At 30.0% G+C, this 13,995-nt stretch overlaps 1 protein-coding gene and 1 non-coding gene across 4 annotated transcripts; one reads left to right on the forward strand and one right to left on the reverse strand.

Annotated features, from left to right (window-relative positions):
• The first annotated feature begins 1,015 nt into the window (after positions 1-1,015).
• On the forward strand, positions 1,016-2,054 carry LOC103314624 (uncharacterized). The gene is made up of 2 exons (XR_010333241.1): positions 1,016-1,212; positions 1,260-2,054. It is a non-coding gene; the product is annotated as an uncharacterized LOC103314624 (transcript).
• On the reverse strand, positions 1,596-13,889 carry LOC107399061 (uncharacterized). 3 transcript variants are annotated; one of them, XM_064355193.1, is made up of 3 exons: positions 13,787-13,889; positions 13,121-13,241; positions 1,596-3,771 (listed from the first exon to the last, which is right to left on the reverse strand). In XM_064355193.1, the coding sequence occupies exon 3, from the start codon at positions 3,755-3,757 to the stop codon at positions 1,751-1,753; it is 2,007 nt and encodes a 668-aa protein (XP_064211263.1). In that variant the 5' UTR covers positions 3,758-3,771; positions 13,121-13,241; positions 13,787-13,889; the 3' UTR covers positions 1,596-1,750. The 3 variants fall into 3 exon arrangements, with proteins under 3 accessions (XP_064211263.1, XP_064211264.1, XP_064211265.1); XM_064355194.1 differs by lacking the exon at positions 13,787-13,889 and adding an exon at positions 13,289-13,471; XM_064355195.1 differs by lacking the exons at positions 13,121-13,241; positions 13,787-13,889 and adding an exon at positions 4,372-4,547.
• Between the last annotated feature and the right edge of the window lie 106 nt (positions 13,890-13,995).

The following is a 13,995-nucleotide window of genomic DNA, read 5'->3' on the forward strand; positions in this document are numbered from 1 at the left end:
CTACCACACACCAATGAGTTGGTGCGCCAGTTTTTGAGCACGCTGTATACTGACTGTTTAAATTTAAAGATCTACCTTTTTAATGAAAATAGCAACAGCGGATTTGCATTTTTTTTATTGAAATAGGGCACAAAGGTAGACTTTATAGTTATAGTAAGTTATAGTTATAACTAATGGACCCAGAAACCCAGAAATTAAGAAAAAATTTTTTGCTCAAGATTATTAGAAACCATTTACAAATTTCATTATGTAAGTAATTTAGTTTTGATAAAAAGAATGTTGTTTGCGCTTTGCATTGATCTGAGACACTTTTATTTTTGTATATATATATATATATATATATATATATATATATATATATATATATATATATATAAATATCTAAGGGCCATTAAGTTAATTTGCAACTAACAAATTAGCAAATTTGATTTGATTTGCGTTGTTAACTTTTAACACCGAATTAAATTTTAACAAACCATTTTATAAACGGGCCCCAAACGTTATATTAAATAATCACACTAACAAGAAGTAATAAATAATAATTAACACGAAAGTATTTGAATGGCATTAGTCGGACCATTAATTCAAAAATATGTACGATATAAAATAATTGAGAAATTTTTTATTCAGTAATTTGTTAAAATCGGGTAATTAATTATGAAGTCGCAATTTATGGCACTTTTTACACATTTCTAAAAAAATTATTGATGAAACAAATTTTTATGAGGATTAATTTTTTATTCGTTTTTACTTTTGTTAGCTCTTTTGTAACAACTAATAATAATAGACAAAAGTCTTGTATCACTCAAGGATGAAATATCACGGGATTAAACTATTGAAGCTGGATTTTTAACCACTAAACAAATATTTGAAGACGTAATCCGTTAAAACACTGGATTAAAAGAGAATTAGGACAAATTCAATTCAATTTTATCGAAGAATCAGCAGATTAGACTGTTGTTTATCCACGTTTATAAAAGAGATTCTGCTCTCGATACCTCAGTAGATATCGCAATGAAAGTGCCAGTACTGATAAGTACTAGCCCTCGTGGGCTTGTCTAGTGCCAAATACGAGGGCTCAACAATCTTGAGTTTAGCATTGAAATCGAAAATGTTGGAACCGCCATTCAGGCTGAAAAACACTACCACAAATCGAGACAAGCTTTAGGTTTGGGAAAAATTACTTTTGACCAATATTTACGCCACGTTGAGGTAACACTTGGAAAAAATAACTCCCGTTTTTAGTTATTGTTTTAAAGATTAATGCTTATTTGGCCCAACTGGCTAAAGACTACCCCGACACTGTCACTCTAGAAACAATCGGACAGTCGTACGAAAAACATTCCCCGACTACAATCCGATCTATTCTTACAGCATCTCCTCTTTCACGACAGCTTATACCGTTTATAGATATGTGTCTATCGAGGAGAATCATCGGCACGACCATCAATCCTGAATACCCCGAAATATTGTGGATTTCATTTCCTGATCAAGCTGGTTTGGGTAACTGAACCGTTAAAACCCATCAGACCGGCTTCCAATTATTAAAGTCCAATATCAAAAAGGAGTCTTTGCATTTCTACTAAAACAATATAAACTCTGTAATTCATGTTTTATTATAACTATATATAAATATGAAATATGAAATGGAACAGATTTAGTTGATCGAAACTGAAATTAACATGCCGCGTTGAACTTAAAAATAGCTACTTTAAATTCAAACAAAAACTGAACCGGTTTCTCTGGTATGTTAAGAGCCAAGAATTGCTTTTGCGCAACAAATGTTAATGAAACGTTCACCCATAGAATTAACAGCTATCTCAATGCGACCTTCTAGCGATGACTCTCTAGCGTCAAGTTGCAGATCATCCAGAACGTGAATAACATCCTTGCGTTGCAGGCACATCACAGATCCTTTCTTGTCAGAATCCACATGCATTGCCATAACAAAAGAAAGAGAAGGAGATTTCTTACGCTCATCAAAATACTTCTTATTTGTGAAAACATTGTAGTACCGATTTTGAAAGATTTGTTTAAATGCGTCTTGTACAGTATTTGGACCACATTTTAATTCCATTATTATCCCAGATTTATCATTAAACAGTACTATATCAACTTTGGTGTTATGAAATGGAATTGTTATTTCGTTTCCGAAGAGAAATCCTGCTTTACTACATGTCAATGTAATTATACTCTGTAAAGTTGCCTCATTCAATGGATCGATAAGTGTTGAACGTTGAAGTAGACAGGTTATACTATTTTGAAAATTTGCTAATTCTTTTTTGAACTTTGCTAATGAATCACCTTCATCACAGAGAATGGTTAGCTTAGAAAATGATGCTGAACAAGCGTTAGCCAATTTACTGTTAATACCAAATTTTTCAAAAAAATAAGCTCGTAGCAGCTTCGTAAATTCATCAATTAGCTCAGCGTTAGGTATTTGGAGTTTGTGATCATCAAATGAATATGTTAAGTATCCTAGAGATACAAGAAATCGAACAACTATTTCTATGTCACAAGTCAAATTTTGATTAACTAATATGTTATGCAAAGATTTCAGATCGCTTAATTGTAACGGTGCTAACGTGAATTGAAAATCTTCTTTAACACCTTGTAGAAGTTCATACAACAACGTTTTCACGCTGCCCTCTTCAAATAGTTTAGACATATTGTGAATGTAACCAGATTGTTGCCAATAATTTTTTAAAGCACCTTCTCCCAGAGATAAATTTTTCAAAAACTGCGCAATCGATTGAGGATTATATAGGCATTGTTTCGAGCCATTTAAATACCCATTATATTTAGCCTTCGCTTTTTTTTCCAATTCCCCCGTTACTGCAAACCGATGAAATAGAGTACAAACTTCATCTTCAGTGAATCCATAGAAATCTTGGCACAGATTCTGGGTTCCGAACTGCTGTCGCAATATATTACCCAATAGGGTGGAAATCGCTACACCACCCACATCCAAAATTCCGGTAATAAACGCTCCTTTAATGATCTCAGGAAATTTTTTTAGAGCATGTCCAATTACTTTAATTGTGAATGAGGCAGCTTCCTCTAGCTCTTTGAGCTCAGCCTCTGGATCAGCATTCTTCACATTGTACAACGCATTTGAAATGATCGAGTCGTACTCGTCAACGAGCAGAAAAACCATTCTTTTATGAAACTTATTCAGATAAGCTGCCAAACATCCCAACCCCTTGACTACTTCGTCATCTGGAATTCCTTTGCGGGCAAAATGGTTACACCATTGTTCGCAATGCTTTTTTTCATAGTCTTCCAACGGTGACAATTTGGATTTGTAAAGGTAACTGTATTGCCTAAAAGCTTCCGATATAGCGCTTCTACACGCATTCACTGCATCAGATTTGCTTTTCACGTCATCATCAAAGAGAAAATTTATTTTGATTATCGGATATTGTCCGAAATGAGTATTTACAAACTTCTTATTCTCCATGACTTTTAAGTTGAACCTTGCTGAACTGAACAGTTTGTAATTGTCTTTGTCTTCCAAAACCGTTGCTTTCTCCTTTCCATTTTCATCTACTTCCAACTCCAAGAATCGTTGCATCATGGATAAGTTTACAGTTTTGCCAAATCGGCGCGGTGCGGTACACAATACCATAGGTTTATCGTCCGTTTCAAAAACTGCTAACATCAACGCACTTTTATCAACAAAAGTATCGGATTTCAAGACATCTTCAAAAACCGGTGAAAGGGTAGATTTTAAACGTTTCGCCGGATTATCCTCCATAATAAACAAACTGCCTGTAACAATGAATGAAAACCACGAATTAATGTTTGCACAATAAATCGAAAAATACTACAAAGAAATGGGAAGCATGATAGACAAACCTTGAGTGAGTTTAACAAACGTTGAATTTTGAATTAACCCTTTAACTTATAATTTATGCAATAATTACGTAAGTTTGAGTATGTACAATATGCACCTTTTACGGACATTGTAAGTCAATGGATTAATGACAAAATTCAAAATAGAATTTGTAATAGCTCTAAGCTCTTTATGCAATAAGCTGCAAAAAACAAAGGCATTTTGCAACGTATTGCATACTAGTATTTTTTACGAATCAGTCACGAAAAGCAACCATTTTGATATGAGTGATTCTGAAGATTCTTAAAATCAAAGAAATTATACGAGTCTGCTTATAAAAACGGATGTTTCTCCAAGAGGATATAATAAATTTGATTCCTTGAATATATTAATGATATTCTACAGAGTGGAAAAAAAATGATTTTCATCAAGTCTCGTTTGGATTACTGATGTAAAAATACGTAGTCCCGCTATACGCAAATAAGGACGGCAGTACTCTAACCAAAAAGAATTGAATATTGCCATTCTCGATTTACCTTATGTGTCCAGGTCGGATGTACGCCTCTAAAATGTAGGACAGTAGGTATTTTCTTACAAACTGTACATGGAAAGTGTGTGTTACTACAGTTCCGAAAATTGTAATAATTTGTAATTGTCAATTTTATTGATTGATGACATTTATTGACAGAAATCCCAATGAAGCGGCACAGGAAACATTCCATGAGAAAAAATCTCACAAGCAACTAGATGAAAATCATTTTTTCCCACTGTACTTTTAAACAATAATTATAAAATAATGTTATTTTTTAACACTAGTGATAAAATGAAAGGCGTTTGACAACTCAAATGACATATCAAAATACCTGTTTTTCATTACTAAATTGTAAAAAATAAAGCAAGCAAGATTGACCCATAGTATTAACTACACACTGTTAACAAGCACACCAACAATTCAAAAACAGTTTTAAATCTTTTATACGGAACAGAAAAAAATAAACAGGTATACCCTTGTAAGTTAACCTTTATAAGTTAATCTTTACCCAAACTCTGAATAGATGTCTTATACTTTCTTTGTGAGTATAAAATTAGTCTCGAAAAAATTGACCTCCACAAATGGTGTGAGTTTGGTGGCTTATACTCTAGCAGGTGTAAAAAACAAGCATTTTTTTGTTGTCATGTACCTAATTAATAATCAGATAAATTTTCTAAAATAAATTAAAAAATGGCAAATACTAAAGAAAGTAAAATTGTAGCAGAATATTATACACCATTAAAAATAAGACAACAATCTGACCTCCAGCAATTTAAAAATAGTTACAAATCTTTTACTCAAGATAAAAAACTAAATATACCAAAAAATATCAAAGAAGTAACTCAAATGAGAAATCGTAATTTTGCTATAGAATATCTCAATTCGACCGTAAATAAAAAACTAACAAAGACAGATTTTTGCAAATCTAAAAGTATTTCCAGAAATTCCCTTAATATGGGACTAAATTCAGTTGGAATTAAGATTGCATGTAAAACGAGAACAAACGGGAACAAACCAGAGCAATCCGGAACAAAAGAGAACAAATCGGAACAATTGGGAACAAAAGAGAGAAAAAGTAAAATAAAAAATAAAAAAATATTCGATAATGTAGAACATAAAGCAGGTAGTCGTAAAAATACAAGTTTAGATGAAGAAGCAGACGAATTAATTAGTAAATCTTTATAAACTTTTTAGAAATAGACAGATTAGAAGATGGAGCAAAAATAGTTGGTTTCAAACAAGAAGTTGTAGATAAATATATTGCAAGAAAAGCAGCTAATTTATTCCTTGAACAATTAATTATGACTGATTGTGAGCTAGAGTCCGCTAATAATAAAATAGATGAATTGGAATATAAATTAGATAACTACAATAATTACGATCCTAAGAAACTAGCAGAATTAAGAAGCAAAACAGTAGTAATACCATCAAACATCGATGATGTAAAGAAAAGAACTTTGAAAATATTTGAAAGACATACTAAAAATATGAGAGCAATAAATGAAAAGATTCAAAAATTGTAAATTAAATGGAAAGTACTGTATTCAAGAATTTAAATATATTCAATGAAGAATATCCAAAATTCCGAAAAAAGTTTTCAAGTCTCATTCAACAAGTTAATAAATTAAAAATTATTATTTTTGTTCTTATGCTTATTATCGTAATTGTAATTATTGTTTTCTTAATTTATTACTTCAACACTAATAAAAAATAGCGATTATGTTATGTTATGTTATATTATGATGATACTAATACGTGTCCATAAGCTAATGTATCTGTAGAATTAGGTAAAAGGTATCTTTTATCATCTTTCCAACTTAGAGACTTTTTCTTTACTTCTTCAGTAAATATATCATGTTTATGACTCCTGATCACTTTCTGCCTATGAAAGTATTCTTTTTGATTAAACAAGCAATTTTTGTAATCTTCAAAACTTATTTCTTTCTTCAATACTGCTTTTTTGATACCTTTTAACTTTTTCGAAACAGACGTTTCAGTTCTGTAACTGTACATTTTTGACCTTAAACCTATGCATTCTAATATCTTAATACCATTCAATTCATCTTTGAACTTCCCTATTACTTTCTTATTTTTATCCGAATATAATGGATGATTCTTTGGATAATCAGCTGTATCAAAATAGTCGGGATTGTTTTTCATAAATTCATAGAAATCGGCATTTTTAATCTCATATATAAAGCTATCAGTGTCTCCATAAAGAAGTTTTACGTTTTCATTAAATTCTTTTTTAATTACATTGTAATGGAAGTTATACATTAACAATTTCGATAAATCTAATACAGCTTGTCCAATATAAATTGGTTTATTAAACAATACTTTTGTTTTAAAATTGTGAACTGCTGCCAGGTGTTTGCTAAATATAGTTCTGTGTTTAAAATTAGGTTTGTTTATCGCTTTTTGTAATTTTTCTTCATCACAATATAATTTAATATTTTGTTGGTTTCTAACAGATTGCATTGACTTACCATATGGGGCATTAACCATTAATTTCCAGAAATCTTCTGCATTCGGGTGCTTTTGATATATTTTCCACATATGTCAGATTTGACTTTACTAACTCTCTTTTTCCTTGGTTCAGCAAATAAATCATCATCAAATGAAAATATTTCTGAATTCGCTTCGCTCATGAGGACTCTGTCCGAATTCCGCAAAGGAGGCATAACTGATTTTTTTCCGTTTTTTATTTCCTTATGTAATTGCTCTTCAGCTTTAATAATAGCTTTTATTAAGTCTGCTTTATTATATTTTCTAATATATTTGATGTCTAATGATTTTGCAATATTAAACAGTTCAGATAAACGAAGATTACTTAAGTTCCTTCGTTCCATTTATTATAGGAAAAAATCTAACAAACAATTTTTAGTAAATAAATAAATTCAATCCATTTTTATGCAAATCTGTTTTTATATGCCTTTTAAAATTAGTTCTAGTGTAATATCTACCACAATCACATAATAAACGAGTAGAATTAACTGCTTTTTTACATTGTTTACATGTTTTTTCATATTTATTTCTATAGTTATAAAAATCATCTGGACATTTTAATTCCAAACAAATGGAGCAAAGACTTGTCATTTATTAGAAAATTTATTCATCAAAGACTTCAAGATTACGAAAGTGTATTTTAAGAAAATCTTATATTATATATACTTATCATATCGTTTAACCTTTTCTGAAACATTTGTCGTGCTTCTTGGTCATCGTTATGTGAGCAATTCATTTAATTTATTACATTTTTTTCATAAGAAATTATCTATAAACAGTGCATGATAAAACACACTGTCCCTTTTGAGGTAAACTTGTGATAAGCCTCGAGATTCAAAAAAATATGTGTGGTATAGGGAGGAGGTGATCAATTTAATGTTTATTTAATTCATTGTCAAAAAAATAAATACTTGTAATAAAAGGGATCTAGTACAATATGCGAGGCAATATGGGACCTACGTATTATAAAAAATAAAATAAATAAAACTATTAGATGTAATTATATGATGAAGACAAATAACGTATGGAAAGAATTTTATCATCCAAGAAAGAAGAAGCGAAAAATTAAAAATTAAATTATTGACATAGATAATACTGTTACTTGAAAGTTTATGATCAAGACGTATTTTTCATATTAGACAATGATAATCAACCTTTGTTTAAAGGTAAAGATTTAGCAGAAATATTGGGTTATGAAAAATCAACAAATGCTATAAGTAAAGACGTGGGTAGGTGTTGATTTTAAGAGAAAATTGATAGTCGTATTTTTTTGGAAATATGTTGTTTTTGCAGAAAAAGAAAAATATTAATCACAAATAATTTGCTTCAATTCATGGGATTTATTGAAGAAATAACGCGATTTTAAGAACTTTTTAAAGGACTAGGAAATCTCATACGAAGAAATAGATTATAAAAATGCTAAAGCAAATTTGTATAAATATATACAAAATGATTAAAAATTTTAAAGAATTAATAATGATGTTGAATAACAATAAGGCAAAAAAAGTTAGGAAATATCATTTTAAATTAGAAGAATTGCTAGATAAATAGGAAACTAACGTTAACGAATATAATCTTTTAAGGCAATACATAATTATAAAATTAATACTAATCCATTAAACCTGTTGGACTTTATAAATAAAAATAACTACTCCTATAAAATTAATTTGAGTACGTGGTTGACCGATATATGGTTTACGTTATTTAAAAGCAAAATATAATATGTAATAACAAATGATCCTTTATGCTTTATACAATATGGAATTTCAGTGGGGGGTGGCTATCCCCCACTGAATTTACGCGATATTAAGAAAGATTTAAAGAAAATTTTAGAAAACTATAAAATAGAATACAAATAATAAATTATGATAAGATTAAAAATGAATTATCATATTATAAAAATTGATAACAAAATATATTATAAATATTTCGCCAAATAGTTAATTTAAATAAAACAATATGGATTTTATTGAGTGTTCGTAATATTAAATCCCTAATAATAACATTAAATACAAAAACGGATCAAGAAATTAAAGAATATTATATTACTTTGGAAGAAATATTTTATTCATATTTGGAATACACTAAAAAGTTTTATTTGAATATAGGAGAATCACTCGAAAAGATAGTCAGATAAAGCAAATTGAAACGATAATTGAAATTAAGAGAGATGATTAAAAATATTATCAAGTTAACCAAAGAGCATATAATAAATAGTATAATAGTTTTATAGCAAAGATTCGGTAATAAACAATATAACAACAATTGTGGTAAAGACATGTTTTCATTATAATTTAATCGATGATGATAATGTAAACAGGTAACTCATCTTTGATAACCTAAGCACAACAAATTGTGCTTAAAAAAATCCAACTTTTAGATTACTTCAATATATATATATAAATATATTTATATATATATATATATATATATATATATATATATATATATATATATATTTTTGGAATGCAACTAACTTTGAGAGAAATTGTGTTGTTGATAGAATGAGTAGGTAAGGTTATTAAGGCTTCAGGGTACCGAAGCAATTGTTGAGAATTGGTGTACTACAAGTTGCATACTTTTTTTAGACCTGTTTTCAGTGACAGCTGTCAATCATCAGATAGGCATCCGACCTTCGCCTCGGGGTGTCTTGTCCCTTCTCATAAAATGCAAATAATGTAAACAAACTGAATTCCACTATCGCCCACGATAGTTTCTCTTATTTCAGAGATTCAAGCAACATACAGTGAAAAATACGTTTTTTATTTTGTTAAAAAAATTTGATACTAAAGAATAATAAAATACTAGCATAGTTTTGTAAAAAATAATACACCATTACACCATTTATTTATTGGGTTTTATGTTTTAATTAACCGAATTCTGTTCGCTATATTATGTGTCATGTGCATTTCTAATTGGATCACTTGCATTGAAAAAATATAAAATAAAAAAATTAATTGGTGAAACATTATTGTTCTTTCAGAAAACAGTTTAACTTTAAAAAAGTTACTAGGAATATCTCATTAAAATGATGAAAACTTCTTTAAACCCGCTTTTTCGTCTGATAATTTTATCCAGGTAATAAATTCTGAAAAATACATTGTTGTAAAAATTTATTGTAACTATACCCAGTAATAATTATAGTACAAATAACGTATCGAGAGATTGCAAGATCCAGTCTTAGGGATATAATTTGTTTACGTTACGCCTAGTAAAATAAATGATACTTTTATAATTATGTATTATTTTAGAATTTAGGAATTATTTCTCGTTTTTTTATTAAATTTATACAATTTTTCTATAACTAGCTTGCGAAGATATAGCTGCGTTACTCTTACATTATATAAATTTTGTGTATTTCTTTAAAATATAAGTAAACATTGCTAAAGATCGGGTACCTGAAACTGAAATCACATGTAAACAAAAATGTTTATTACAAAGTTTAGAAAGTTTTTCATAAGCTCATGAGTCATAAGACTTGTATTTAGTGGAGGGTTTAGGGTGGTGGTTGGTACTTATATATAATCAAAACATATAGTTCTACAACTTCTTTACTCTTTGAGTCTTTGCAGAGTACAAATTTGTATTTAAAATTATGGAGAAAATATCAGGGAATAGTGGCATTTACACCACAAAATTTTCAAATCGCTTATTAAAAACCAAAGAACTTCAAGCTAGAAAATTAAATAAAAGAAAAATTCGTATTCAAAGTGCAGATTCGGATTATGGTGCGACTAATGACATAATAGACATGCCAACAGAAACATATGACAAAATAAAAAATGAGTTCTTGAATGATTTGGCTGCTTGCGATATTTTAAAAATTCCTTTGTTAACAATTGGTCAACGTAATAATGAGCATATTAATATGAAATGTACGACCAATACAGCGAATGCTGTAAAAGATATCTTGTATCGTGTGGGATTATCTAAATTTAAAAAATTACCCGAACCACTACAGTGGGAAATTGATAATGAAGAGAAAGCAAAGGAGAAGTTTGAACAGACCACAGGTATAAAGGTAGATTCATGCGGCTTTTTTGTTGATAAAGAAAAAATTTTTTTAGGTGTAACACCAGATGGGTTAGTGGGTTCAAATGCTATTGTTGAAATTAAATGTCCACTTAGCGCAAGAAACACAAATATTAAAACTGCCATAGAACAAAAATTGATTAAATACTTAGAAATAGATTCTCAAGATGATAGTAAAATAGTTTTAAAAGAAAAAGATAATTACATGTATCAAGTACAAGGTCAGCTCCACATTACTAATCGCCAAACTTGTTATTTTATAGTATACACCTCTCCAGATTTAAAATATTGTATTATTGAGAAAGACGATAGTAAATATTGGAACGGAAGAATGATAGATTGTCTTGAAAATTTTTATATGAATGCCATGTTACCAGAAATAATTGATTCAAGACATAGTCGCAATTTACCATTACGCAGCATAATAAAAAAGGATTTGTAAATAATATTTCAAGTTTAGTTTTAGAGATTTTTACATAAATACATAATATGATGATAAGCATTTTAATAATAATTATAATTTTTAATTTGAACAATAAAAGTAAAAAAAAACTTCCTCAGTGGGTTGACACTTTGTCGTGGTGAGGGAGCTCAGTAGTTCTATCACAAAACCTGTGCAGAACGAAGCTAAGTACAACCAAAGTTTTAATCATCTTTTTTATACTTTTTTTAAAACAGGAATAATTTTATTGTTAAAAGTATTCAAAAAAATAGCGAGCGTGGTTACTCGTATTTCAAAATCTCATAAGATACGTTGATAGCAGTGTCTACAAAAAAAACGTAATGCAAATCTATAGGTACCTAATTATTTTGTTAAAAAAATTAATTCCGAAATCATGTGCTTTAATTTTATACCACTATTAGAGAAATCGCTAAAATTCCTATTTGTGCCGATACATTTCTCTGTCTTGAACAAATGCAATAAAATTATTATCTTGTGGGTCACCCCAATGGTGGTTACCTCCAGCGGTGCGTCCTAAACCCGTCATAAATCTTCTTCCAGCTAGCTACGCATTCGAAGAAGGATGCATTAAAAGTTGCCTACTTACAATTTAATTTTTGCTTTATATCTAACAATTAAGAACAGTTAACAAAAATCTAAAATATCTCAGGTCTGTATTTTTAAATTTCCTATAAAATGGTTTTTTTAAATTCTCAATACAATGCACCGTTATCAAAAATTCGTACCAACTTCATTAACAGACATTTTATTTAATAAAAAAATATCTAGGCATTTATTTCAATCAAAAATGACTCTTCGACCTACATTTACTTATAAAGAAACACTGCAAATGTCAAGAAACTCTTCAAGTCTAAATTTGCGGCTAAAAACAGTGAAAACAGTTTACACGTAAAACGTATGCGCCAGCTCCCAGAGGGTCTAGAGCCTTAATGGTCAAGCTTATTTGCCTGTAAAGTATGCTATTATAAAGTAACTGCGAAAGGCAATTAGTTAACTTTAACAAACTAGTTGAGTTTAATGAATAATTGGTATTCTGAATATAGGTATGCCTTTCTTCCGATAAATGAGATTATTCACTTACTTCCAAGTATAAAAAAAATACCTATTGTGCGATTTGGACCTAAGAACAGTGTTGTATCCACGATTTCGTGATACTTCAGAAAGGGGAAATATTAATATACTCGGTGTAAAATTCAACAGATTTATTCTCTACAAACTTCCAACAACTTACAACGTTACAACAATTTACTTTTAGCTCTACATCGCGTCTCCTTCCCTCATTTTTGTGACGGTCCTTTTTAAGAAGGAAAAACTACCTGCTCCCAGAAGGGGGGCGTCACGAGCGGTTAAGGATTGAGGGTTGCACATTTAACAGGAAAGTGAAAGTTGTACATTACAACAATAGAAACAACTTACAGTACGAGTCAGCGTTAAGAAGACATTTTCTCTGCGATATTTAAAAACCTTTACAAAAACACAAATTCAGATAAGCAATTTTGCCTACTGTACAACACGTGTTACAACTTCCTAGTGATAACAGTATAATAAATATAATTATTCTAGTTATTATGTAATTACTGCCATGTTTTGGACGCGAAAACAATTACAATATAAAAACCACGTGGTCATGGGTCAGGATTCAGGTATTTGATTTACTTTAATTTTAGACACAATCGTTGAAAATAAACATAATATCAGACGAATTACATTTTACTTATAACATTTAATAAATATCAAGACAATCAAGACTTACCTGTTAATCGATGCACAACACGCTCACGACGCTCACACGCTGCTGCAAGGTGTCAACTGTCAACCACAGAACAAGGGTTAGGGTTAGTTCAAACCGCTGCCAACGGTCGCACGCAAAAACCCTAAAAAATTCAACAGATTTATTCTCTACAAACTTCCAACAACTTACAACGTTACAACAATTTACTTTTAGCTCTACATCGCGTCTCCTTCCCTCATTTTTGTGACGGTCCTTTTTAAGAAGGAAAAACTACCTGCTCCTAGAAGGGGGGCGTCACGAGCGGTTAAGGATTGAGGGTTGCACATTTAACAGGAAAGTGAAAGTTGTACATTACAACAATAGAAACAACTTACAGTACGAGTCAGCGTTAAGAAGACATTTTCTCTGCGATATTTAAAAACCTTTACAAAAACACAAATTCAGATAAGCAATTTTGCCTACCGTACAACACGTGTTACAACTTCCTAGTGATAACAGTTATTATGTAATTACTGCCATGTTTTGGACGCGAAAACAATTACAATATAAAAACCAGTGGTCGTGGGTCAGGATTCAGTTATTTGATTTACTTTAATTTTAGACACAATCGTTGAAAATAAACATAATGTCAGACGAATTACATTTTACTTATAACATTTAATAAATATCAAGACAATCAAGACTTACCTGTTAATCGATGCACAACACGCTCACGCTGCTACAAGGTGTCAAAAAAAGTAAAAAAAGTAAAAGTAGCACCGGACCAAAATTTAGTTTTTCGGGTAAAACGGTTTAGTTAATTAATTAATTATAATTAATTAAAAATTCGTTTGAATTTCCCAATTACGAGTATGATTAGGGCTTAAGGGTTGATCAATTTGTTTTATTTGAGAATA

This window comes from Tribolium castaneum, chromosome 2, assembly GCF_031307605.1.
Source record: "Tribolium castaneum strain GA2 chromosome 2, icTriCast1.1, whole genome shotgun sequence".
NCBI classification, from domain to species: domain Eukaryota; kingdom Metazoa; phylum Arthropoda; class Insecta; order Coleoptera; family Tenebrionidae; genus Tribolium; species Tribolium castaneum.

Coding starts and splice junctions, on each gene's coding strand:
- LOC107399061 (XM_064355193.1), bottom strand. CDS start 3,757: ATGGAGGATAATCCGGCGAAACGTTTAAAATCTACCCTTTCACCGGTT.